Consider the following 12,352-nt stretch of genomic DNA (forward strand, 5'->3'; position numbering starts at 1 on the left):
AATCCTTCACGATTTAATATCGTCATATCGCCCACCCCTACCCCACAGTGGCCCTAATCCTCTTCTGCACTGACACCAGTAAGGTAAATGATCATAGGTCAAGACTTTTTGTGTGTGGTTGGTACCAAAAAAACCAACTGAGGTCCATATGGTGTAACAGCAGCAGCAGCAGCAGCAGCAGCCTCTCACAGAGCAGCCAGCTCCTGCAGCAGCAGCAGCAGCAGCAGCAGCAGCCTCCTACAGAGCAGCCAGCTCCTGCAGCAGCTGCTCCTTCTCTCTCTGCAGCTCCACCACGCTGTGCTGGTTGTGCTGCAGCCGGTCCTCCAGCCACTGCAGCAGCGGGCCGCTCACCGCCGACATCTGGCTGCACAGGTTCTTGGTGAACACGGAGCCGTTGTGGATCTTGGTGACGGGGTCCAGGTAGGCCAGGCTGTGGATCTTGCGGTACGTGTCCTGCTCCTCCTGACACAGGATCCGCGGCAGCTCCACGGCGGACTCCAGACACACCTTCCCGATGGCCTCGCGGGGCACGACGTGGACCGGGATCTCCACGCGCTCGTACTCGGAGCCCTTCTGCGCCTGCACCGACTGGAAGCAGGTGTACAGGACCCTGCCGGTCTTGGTGTTCTTGTCCTCGATGAAGCAGGAGAAGATCAGGCCCACGAAGCACTGATCCAGCATCTGGTACATGGCCTGGGTCCGCACGTCCACGTGGGACGGCCACACGGTGATGTGCGGGTGGGAGTGGTACCAGCCCACCACGCGCATCGGTCTGCCGGTCATGTCGGCCAGCCGCTCCGCCTCCGTGGAGGCCGCGGACAGCTGCTCCGGGGAGATCTCCACCCGGTCCTTCCTCTTGTCGGAGCGGCGGAGGATGATGACGGAGTGGATGTGGACGATCCGCGTGGGCTCCACCTCCCCGATGCACAGCCCCATCACCTCCTCCTTCTCCGTGCTCAGCGCGTGGTTCATACACACCAGGAAGGCGTCAGACTCCAGGTGGACGGAGCTCACCGCCATGTTGACCAGCTGAGAGGACCAAGACCAAAACATACACAGGAGCTGCTGCTTCACTTCCGCCTTCTGCTGCTTCTGATTCTTCTTTTGATTTTGATTGGCGGATGGCAGCCAACTTATAGTGCATTGCCGCCACCTACCGGACTGGAGTGTGGAACAGTCAAACTTTACACTCCATTAGACCAGTGTTTCTCAACCTTGGGGTCAGGACCCCATGGGGTCACCTGGAATTCAAATGGGATCCCCTGAAATGTCCAGTAGCTAATTGATAAAAAAAAAAAAATACTGATAAAAATATAGTTTTAACTCATTATTATTCTTTTTGAAATTAAAAAACACCACACGCAATCTTAAACAACTGTTTTCTATACTTTAACTTTCTTGAATATAAATCGAGCATCTTGATTGATGGCCGCGACCACATGGGGTCGCCAGAAATTTGTGATGTCAAAATGGGGTCACGAGCCAAAAAAGGTTGGGAACCACTGCATTAGACCAGGGGTTCTCAACTAGTCTCACTCTGGGCTCCACATTTTCCCGTGGTCATTAAGTCGCGACCCACTTTTATAGAATTCAAACCAAGATTTTTTTTTTAAAGCCTTTAAAAACTCATTTTGCTCTTTATTGAGCAAAGTGCATTTCAGAGCACATGGATGAAACGGAGGAGGACCATGACAACTGCATGTACGGAAGTGAATAAAAAAATATCAAACTGCACAAAATGGAGACCAACAAAATGATATATTTGACTTCTAATGCATCTCTGCATTCAGAGCATATTCACAAAACAAAACAAGATTCACTGCATTCAGGCCACATTAATAAGAAACTGATATCTTTGCATTCAGAGCAAATAATAAGAAAGTGAGGAGGAGCATTACAACTGCATGTGTTCATGTGTCTCGTGTGCCTTTCAAAATAAGTTATTTTTCAAAATAAAAGACATGTCCAACATCAGATGTGCATTAAATATTATTCACTTTTTTGACCAGCTGCCCGCGACCCATCCAGAACGGGTCCGCGACCCACTTTTGGGTCCCGACCCACCAGTTGAGAACCACTGTTCTACTACATTTCATGTATAGAAAAATAAATACCTAAATAGGATATATACAGAGATGGACAGAGTACTCGACCCCAGTACTTGAGTAAGAGTACAAATACTACTGGTCAAAATTTACTCCGCTACAAGTAAAAGTAGCTCAGTCGACATGTTACTTGAGTAAGAGTAAAAAAGTACTTGCTTTTAAAGGTAGTTAAGTATCCAAAAGTACATGCTTTTAAAGGGACAACGAGGAGTTTCTATTCGGTTATAAAAAAGTCTCACGTTAATGTGGATGAATCTCCGCTACCCACACTTGTTAATGGGCCCATTTTCGATAAATATATCGTTTTGTCTCTATCGTTATTTTGTTATTATTAGTGGTGGCGGAGATGCTGGTCGAGCCGACCAGCGTTTCTTTACTTTCAGTTTCGCAACGAGTCATGAGAATAACGTAGCTGAATCACCGTTTATGGTCGGAACTACGACGGTATGTGAACCTCTTTGAACCTCTGACTTTAATTATTGATGAATGAAAACATGAGTCCGTCTTGCGCCGGTCAAAAGAATTTTACGGTGCGCGCGGAGGCTCATAAATGTAGTGTGAAAACGCTTCGCTTTTCCAAAACTCCTCGTTGTCCCTTTAAATTTACTAGGTACAGTATGTAAGAATGTGGCCAAAAATGGTTACTGCAGTCAAATTCAAAACACAGCAATCTCGTTTTTTCTCCCAGCCGTAGCAGCAGCTCAGTGGAGCAGACCGGAGGCTGAAATGCCACTGACGCCGCCGTGACTGGGAGAGAGGGCTAGGTGGCGCAACATGTAAACACGTAAATTCAAAACATAAACATGATTTGCAGTCTGCAAAAAACGATTTTTAATGCGAATACTCTGGCTGTACTATTGTTGTTGGTGAGTTCATCATGTTATATGAACATTATTCCTGAGTCTCTGTGACATATTAGGAGGATTTTACGGCCAGTTGCTTTAGATTTCTTACATACTGTACCTTTAAGTAAAAGTAAGAGTAAGAGTAAATTTCTTATTTTTCACATCAATGAATTACTATATTTTTTTCTAAATGAATGTAAGGAGCTTTTAACTCTGTGAGAATGAACTCTTTGAAAGCAGCTGCACTGATGTGCTGCTTTTAGGGGTTAGGGTTTCCTTCTTTGACAAACAGCTTTAGAAAAAAAAGAGAGCAGACCTGAAAGTAACAAGTACTTTTCAGCCTTCCTAGAAATTAACTTGAGTAAAAGTAAAAATATTTGTCTTGGAAATGTATTCAAGTAAGAGTAATAAGTACCAAAGAAATCCTCGAGTAAAGTACAAATCCTCTGGATATGTAGCCTACTTAAGTACAGTACTCAAGTATATTTACTCTGTTACTGTCCACCACTGGATATATAAAAACAAAACAAAAGAACAAACAAAAAAACACCCTCATTATTCTTCACTTCCATGTTCTCGGGTGCTACACTAAAACACTCTGGCCTCCCACGCTTTGAAAACAGGACCCATGTTTGTTTGTTTTTTTAACTACACACAATTAGCAGAAACCTCAGATCTTTTGCAAAATGAAACAAACTGCACTGCAAAAAACTACACACTACTTTATAAAGATCACATTTTATAAAGATCAACATTTCATATGACTTCATTCAGTTTGAACCAGTTACACACATTTTTAGCAATTACTTGTCAGTGATTAGCGTAGCCTACTGTGGGTGAAGTAGCCTACACAGAGAAAGTGCAAGAGGCTACTCACCAAACACCACACAAGAAGACCAATGCTGCAGTGCAGACTGATGAAATTAGAATTTATTTCTCTCCATAGACCCAAATCAGTCAACATGTCAATAGAAAAGAATTCCAGTTTTCATGCTACTACAGTAGAGGACATGTCACTGTCAGCTCAGCAAATATCCAGCAGTTTATATACTGTGTATCACAGGTGATATCCTCATTGGCCAGACAACATGTGATGTCTTGAATGTGGAATCCTGCCGGTCCCATCCATGGCCTGTATGAAGGGAACCTGAGACTCGGGCTGGAGACTGAAACCCTCAACTGCCATGCCGAGAAAAAACTCTTTGGTTTAGAAATGGAGAGTATGGTATAGTGCTGTAAACTGTGGTGTTGACACCAGTCCTGGACCAGAGCAGATCGGTGAAAGTAATTCTAATGTAAAAGTAGCTGAAAACCTGCTGAAGAAATGCTGAAAACTGTGATCAAGACCTTCCCAAAAACATACAGGTCTTTTAGGAGTTTCTAGAGTAAAAGGTGTGGATTTTTGATGGAAAAGACTTCTGATCTGGATTCATTCTGCAGTTTGAACATACGTTTGGTGTCAACCTTTCATAAGCTCTGTCTGATTTCCTTTCTATGAAGTCCTCAGCTAAAGAGGTGCTAACTGAATGAGACATGTCCACTCTAACCCTTACATACTGTTTAAATTTGATACCTTCACAGTATGGTTCGGGTCAATTTTGACCCGGACCAAGAATTCCCTCATAGTAAGTGTCTATATTGAATTTTAAACTACAGATCTATTTAGAATGTTTAAATAGCCTATGACACATAAATTAATGTATGATTAAGTGTTAAAAAAAATTCAGAGAGCAGGGAGAGTGCATTTTTTAAGTTTTACAACACTCGTTTTTGGAGAAAAACTTCTACTATTACACAGTATTACATCCTGTTCTACATAAGACATAAACACATAAAAGCCACAATGATTTAAATATATTTCATTGAATTTTAAAATGGCATGAACATTGTGGAACTGTTGGAATTCATAATATGACCATGTTTAACCATTGCGACCATTAGGTGCTATATGTTATAAGGTAGATGCTATATCATAAGAAATCATAATTATCAATATTAATTCAACATTTACCACTTAGAACACAAAAACATTAAATAATAAAATGCTTATTATAAAAAAAATGTACTCTCCCTGCTTTATATATAATATGGTTTTCTTTGGCGTTGTCTTCCTGCTCTGACACATCCTCCACCAAATCACTATCAACCTCCCGGAGGTGACAGACCCAGGCCCATAGTAGTGAGGTTTTTAAGATATAAGGACAGATCAACCATTCTACAACACACCAAGAACCTGAAGGGAAGTAAAATCTACATAAATGAGGACTACACAGATGCTGTGAGGAGGAAGAGGAAAGAACTGATGCCAGATCTGAGAGCTGCGAGAGAGAGGGGGGACATTGCCTACCTACGGCACGACAAACTGATCATTCGTCCTCGCAGCAGTACTCCAAAATAGCCAAGAGCAACAAGCCTAGCAGGTATGGGTAACCCCACACACTTTTAATGATAACAAACACAACCCAAACACATTCTGGAAATAATAATGTTACACAAAGGATTACTGAATATGAGGATCTAGAACTAAACCCTTTTCAATATACTGAGCATCATCCACAGGACATAGAAAATGACATTGATCCAGAAAACAACTTTTTCCCTAACATCAAGAACAACTGCTACTATTACACTGAAGAACAGTTCAACAACACTATAAAATCTGGAAACAAAATATCAATAATCCACTTTAACAGCAGGAGCCTGTATGCCAATTTTGAGAACATAAAATATTTCCTAAGCCAGATCACACAGCCTTTTAGCATCATTGCTGTATCAGAAACTTGGATGAACAGTGAACGGGCTATTGACTTTGTACTGGATGGATATGAATTGGTCTATGTAAACAGAAAAAACAAGAATGGTGGTGGTGTTGCTTTGTTTGTGGACAGGAAATTCAATTTCAAGGTTGATGAAAAGTTGTCAGTAGTAGTAGATAATCTTCTTGAATGTGTTACTATAGAAATTGTAATGGAGAGAAAGAAAAATATCATTGTGAGTTGTATATACAGAGCACCAGGTTCAAACATAGACTTGTTCAGGGACTGGATGGAGGAAAATTTCTCAAGAATAAGTCAGAAAGTCATGTTTATCTGTGGTGACTTTAACATTGACTTACTAAACCAAAATAAACACAAAATGACAGAAGAATTTATCAACACTTTATACAGCTTAAGTCTATATCCTAAAATCACCAGACCCAGCCGCATTACTTCGCATAGTGCCTCACTCATTGATAATATCTTCACTAATCAAATAGATAATGACACAGTGAGCGGACTGTTAGTTTGTGATATCAGTGACCATTTGCCTGTTTTTACAACTTACAACAACAGCCACATGAATAACCAACAGGATAACAAACTACAATATAGAAGGGTTAGGACAGAAGAGTCTATGGTTAAATTAAGAAATGATTTGCTAGCTCAAGACTGGGAACGAATATATAAAGAAAATGACTGCAACAAAGCATATGATGAATTCTTAAAATTTTTTTGTGTATTCTATGATAAAAATTGTCCAATCAAACAATATAGAAAAAAACAAAATCATAAAGATAATCAGTGGATCACAAAGGGACTTCAAAACGCTTGTAAAAAGAAAAATACATTATATCGAGAATTTCTAAAACATCGAACAGCAGAAGCTGAAAACAAATATAAAAAATATAAAAATAAATTAACTAGCATTATGAGAATACGTAAAAAGGAATATTATAATGAAATATTAGAAAATAACAAAAACAATATTAAAGGTATTTGGAATATTTTGAACAGTATAATAAGAAATGGCTCTAGACAGACTAATTACCCCGAATATTTTATTGATAATGATTTAAATGTTGATAATATTGAGGAGGTGGTTAATAAGTTCAATCATTTCTTTGTAAGTGTTGGACCGAAATTGGCAGAAAAAATCCCCGATCCACCAATGACTGGAAGTACCAATGAGGAGGTCATAGAAAGGAATCCTTCTTCTATGTTTCTCAGAGCAATAGAAGAAAAAGAAATTATAGAAACTGTTAATAAATGTAAAAACAAGATGTCATCTGACTGTCATGACATAGACATGAAAACAGTAAAAAGGGTTATTGCTGGGATTTCTAAACCACTCACTCATATCTTCAATTTATCATTCCAAACCGGGCAATTTCCTCATAAAATGAAACTAGCAAAAGTAACACCGCTGTATAAAACTGGGGATCGTCACCACTTCACAAATTACAGGCCTGTTTCTCTTCTTCCTCAATTCTCAAAAATACTAGAAAAACTTTTTAATAATCGATTGGACAGTTTTTTAGAAAAACACAACTTACTTAGTAACAGTCAATATGGTTTCAGATCAAACCATTCAACATCACTTGCTTTAACAGAACTTATAGAAACTATAACAGATTCCATAGATAAAAAGCAATGCAGCAGGAGTATTCATTGATCTAAAAAAAGCATTTGATACAATTAACCACAATAGATTGATTTATAAATTGGAGCAATATGGGATCAGGGGGGTTGCCTTGAATTGGGTGGGAAGTTATTTGAGAAACAGGCAGCAATATGTGAAGATGGGAGACTGTTCGTCAGAATGTCTGGATATTGCATGTGGTGTCCCCCAGGGGTCAGTGTTGGGACCCAAACTCTTTGTCCTATATATTAATGACATCTGTAATGTGTCTAGTCTAGTTAAATGTATTTTATTTGCAGATGACACAAACATTTTTTGTTCTGGTGAAAATTTGCAGCAACTTTTGGATGTCATCACTTCAGAGTTAAGTAAAATTAAAAAATGGTTTGACAAGAATAAATTATCACTAAATCTGAACAAAACAAAAATCATGTTATTTGGAAACTGTAAAATACACAATCAAATACAGGTACAAATAGATGGTGTAAATATTGAAAGAGTAAATGAAAATAAATTCCTGGGAGTGATAATAGATGACAAAATTTGCTGGAAACCTCACATTAAACATATCAAATCTAAACTGTCTCGCAGCATTTCAGTTTTGGTAAAAGCAAAGCATGTCCTAGATCATAAATCACTCTATATTCTGTACAATTCACTGATTCTTCCTTATTTAGAGTACTGTACGGAGACATGGGGAAACACATACAAAACTGCACTTCAGCCACTTTTCATACTGCAAAGAAGAGCAATGAGAATTATTCACAGGGTTGATTATGGGGCACACACCAATGACTTATTTTGGAAATCTAAAACTCTAAAATTGTTTGATTTGGTGGAGCATAAAACAGTCCAAGTATTATATAAAGCAAGGAACTATCTGCTACCAAGAAACATTCAGAGAATGTTTCACGAAAGAGAGCAAGGTTATGATTTAAGAGAGAAATCAAATCTAAAGGTTGGTAGAGCTCGCACAACAAAGAAAAGTTTCTGTATCACCATTTGTGGAGTAAAACTGTGGAATAATCTGAGTACTGAAATCAAAAACATTTCGAGTATAATCATGTTTAAAAAGAGACATAAAGAAATGATTCTCCAGAGGTACATTGAATAATTCACACAAGGTGTTTGCTTACTTACTATTTGGATTAAAATGTGTAATGTGTAAAATGTTTAATTAGAACATATAGTTAAAATGATAGGGGTAGGATTAGATAAGTCTACATGCTCAAACTCAACAATCCCAGAATACTGGATCTATTTCCTCCTTTACTTCCGGCTGATCAGTAATAACGTCTCTACGTGTCCTCTGACATCACACTCAAACTTAAAGTGTCTCTCTGTCTCCTGACGTCACCCCTCCATGTCTCTGTCTTCATAACTCAGCTCTCAGACCTTGTAGCGGCTGGAGGAAGAAAAAAAAACGACTTGAGGAGCTGCAGTCACGTGTTTCTGTCACCAGATGGCGCCACTGCTGTTTCTAGTTTCACTGTTTATTTCACACCAGACCACAGCAAACAAACAGAACAAACTACAGACACCAACATACCAATACAACAACAGCACAGTTAGAAAACAACAACACCTGGTGTGAAAAGGGGATGGACGAAGCATAGCTTTTAAATTTCCATCCCCCACATAAAGACACCATCGAGACATACAACAACAAAAAAAACAAAAAAACAAAAAAACAAAAAACAAGCGAGCAAACAAACAAACAAAAAGCATTGAAGTAGGAGCATTGCGAGCTCCCTCAACAGTCCTACATTTGTCCTATATTATTTATGTATTTATTTAATCAATTTAATTTAATTTAATTTAACCACCACCGTCTTCCCTACTGTACACATCAAACATCTGCTGTTTAAACTTTCTTTTAAACTCGCTCAGGCTTTTACTATTTCTAATGTTTTCAGCCAAACTATTCCACATAATTACTGAGACACACATAGATTTAAGGGTTGTTCTTGTGAGCTGCTGTGCCAGTTTATGTTTACCCCGGAGGTCATATCTCTTGGCACTTTCCCTTTCACAGAAGAGACCTTGTATAGTATCAGGTAATTGATTATGTTTGGCCATATAGGCAATTTGTACAGTTTTTAGTTTAATCAGGTCCAGGAATTTCAATACTGCTGCCCTCAAGAACAAGTCATTTGTATGATCATTGTACTTTACATTACAAACATTACGAATACCGTAGCTCTTTTCTGTAGAATAATCAATGGGTGCAAATTTGTTGTATGTATTGCCCCAGACCTCCACACAGTAGTTCAGATAAGGAAAAACAAAAGCATAATATAGTGAAAGTAAAGACTTATGATTTAGTATATACTTAACTCTTCGGATGACACCCACACTCCTTGCAACTTTAGAACAAACATGTTTTATCTGAGGTTTCCAGCACATTTTTTCACTCCAAGAAATGTAGTTTCTTCTACTTTTTCAATTATTACATTATCAATTTTAATTTGAACTGGGACATCAGTGTTGTGTTTACCAAATAACATAATCTTTGTTTTTTTCAAATTTAGAAATAGTTTGTTCAACACTGGAGTCACCTCACAGCTCCACTGAGCAGTTATCTGACCTTTTATTGGTTTATTGAGCCATGTGGGATGATGGATGTTGTTATTGTTGAAACTTTGAGAGACTTCTGGGTCTGAGATTGACCGACAAGAGACCAGGGACAACTTTTGTATGTAAGAATGTATCAATAAAGGTTTATTTACAATATGTACATAAAAACAATTAGACATCCACAGACATAATTTTCAACATCTGAAGCAAATGTTGAAGAGAGAGTCTCTGTTTGCTGAGTCAAGAGTTGAGCTGATGTTCTCTGACTTGTGTCTGAAGGTTCTCAGTCATCCAGGTCATTAAGAGCTGAAGTTGACTTGAACTGGACTTCTTTTGGTTCTTGAAGACGTTTCTAAGAAGAAAAATAAAAGCTGTGTTCTGACAATGAGAGGGTCCAGTTGGTTCTGATGAGTCTGTAGTGTATTATACACCTTAACTTCCTTGCTTTAATATCTTGTTATCATCATATTCTTCTTTGTATGTATGTGTGCCTTGTTTGGAACTGAAGGAGTGTGTGGATGATGCTCTACTCCATGGGTTCCATAATTTGTTTAGAAGTCATCTGACCTAAGGGGATATGTAGGCTATGGTTCAATATGACTGAATGATCCTCCTGTTGTCTTCTCTAATGGGTAAGAGACATGAGAAACAGGGCATTGGGTTCGTTCTAGCCTAAAAGTTAAAAGGTCAAGGTCCATCTGGACGGGAGGTTCCTCTCTGGCTGGAGATGGGGGAGTCAGAAAAGGTATATAAGTCAGAACTCTGGGCCGGTCGCGAGAACTTCTCATATTGACACTTGAGATGTTCCAGGATTCGACATTTTTTGTACACTGTTCTTCCTCTTGTTAATAAACTTGTTTTTTGAATACAAGCGAAGACGTGTCAGCGGTGATCCCTTCTTTTCATCAACACATCAATAGGTATACCACAAGTCCCTTTTTGAAAAGTGAAATGTCAGACTTTCTGTGCAGTGAAAAGCAGATTCAAGGAGAGGGAAGTCAGTTCACTGAGGAACAGAGGTTCTACTCCAGTGAACTGAGGTTTCATCACTGGACCTATGAGTTGAGGAGTAGCAGAGTTTGACCAGAAGAACTGTTGTTACTGCTACTGCTACTGCTGATACCAGTCCCAGTCTAACATAGAGGCCAATCCTTCCCCGACTCTCTGGTCCTGGTGTTTCTGGTTCTGGTCTCTCAGTTGGTCTCTGAGTCTCAGGTTGATCAGCAGCTGCTGCAAAGGACATAAACATGTGGTGATTGATCTGAGGAGGAAACTTTTCAGTTACTGTATGTAACATAATGTACATAGTATGTCTATTTTAAAACACTCTGAGAGTGGACTGGACTGATGTGTTTACACCAAACAGCTGGAAACTCTTTACTCAGATCAACTCACCAGTGACGTTCAGTCGACATTCAGCAGAGCTACTCCCATATTCAGTAACAGCGACCTTACACCAGTACCGTCCTGAGTCTTCAGTCCTGAGTCTGGACACATGAAGTCTGACTCGTCTTTCTCTGAGGGCGTCTCTGTCACACTGGACTCGTCCTGAAAACTGGTTATTCTGAGACCCTGAGACCTCAACGCCCTCACGTAGATGATACAGGACTGAGGCTCTGTGATCCAACAGTACACAATAGATACCAATAAGCTCTGCTGAACCCTGAGTGTTGAAGGTCCACTCCAGTGTGATGTTGTGGTTCTCCTCTGCCTGATAGGAGCTCTGTGTCACCTTCACTACAAATGTTGGTTCTGAGGAGACAGAGGGAAAGTGAGGAGCAGACTAACTGAGGACTTGTATCAGTTTGTAGAGAATAAAGTGAAGGAGTCAACTCACCACAGACACGGGAGGTCAGTGTGAGGAGCAGCACGAAGCAGAAGACCATCTTCTCCCTGTCACAGAGACAGTGACACATCAACAACTACATCCAGTCAGGACCAGGCTGCTTCATCTTCATCTTCATCTTCATCTTCATCTTCATCTTCATCATCCTGCTGCTACAACCTGACCATCAGAGGACAGGACTCCAGACCTCCATGCTGATGGAGCAACAACCAGCTACAGGAACATTCACACTCAGTCAAACTCTGGGAGGATCTGGATCTGGACCTGGATCTGACACAAGGTGGAGACAGAGTTTAACTCTCCACTGAGCCTTACACTGACACACCAACAAACTGTCATCTGTCAGCAGACACTTTGTAAAGTGCTACTTGATGATGTCAGTGATAAAACAACCACGTTTCTGTGTTGAAAAAAACCTTCAACAAACTGCTGCAGTGCAAACATAATACAGTGGAAACTGTGGATCAAAAGGCTTGGGACAGAATCGTTTCTAATGCTGTTTAAATAATTCATTTTAGGTGATCAAGAAGTTTTCATTTTTGGTCTTTTTATAAATGAAAACATGTGCAAAAACAATTTCA

At 39.7% G+C, this 12,352-nt stretch overlaps 2 protein-coding genes across 2 annotated transcripts; both read right to left on the reverse strand.

Moving 5' to 3' along the window:
• Positions 1–102: 102 nt before the first annotated feature.
• brcc3 (BRCA1/BRCA2-containing complex, subunit 3) lies at positions 103–1,074 on the reverse strand. Its single transcript, XM_085794202.1, has one exon. It carries the CDS (start codon positions 1,051–1,053, stop codon positions 238–240), a length of 816 nt encoding a protein of 271 aa, XP_085650328.1. The 5' UTR covers positions 1,054–1,074; the 3' UTR covers positions 103–237.
• A 9,854-nt stretch (positions 1,075–10,928) lies between these two features.
• On the reverse strand, positions 10,929–11,811 carry LOC146977795 (uncharacterized). Its single transcript, XM_085794348.1, has 3 exons — positions 11,763–11,811; positions 11,321–11,677; positions 10,929–11,155 (listed from the first exon to the last, which is right to left on the reverse strand). Exons 1-3 carry the CDS (start codon positions 11,809–11,811, stop codon positions 10,929–10,931), a joined length of 633 nt encoding a protein of 210 aa, XP_085650474.1.
• Positions 11,812–12,352: the final 541 nt, after the last annotated feature.

The sequence above is a fragment of the Trachurus japonicus genome, chromosome 12 (genome assembly GCF_045865225.1).
Source record: "Trachurus japonicus isolate A0001 chromosome 12, Traja_1.0".
Lineage (NCBI taxonomy): Eukaryota > Metazoa > Chordata > Actinopteri > Carangiformes > Carangidae > Trachurus > Trachurus japonicus.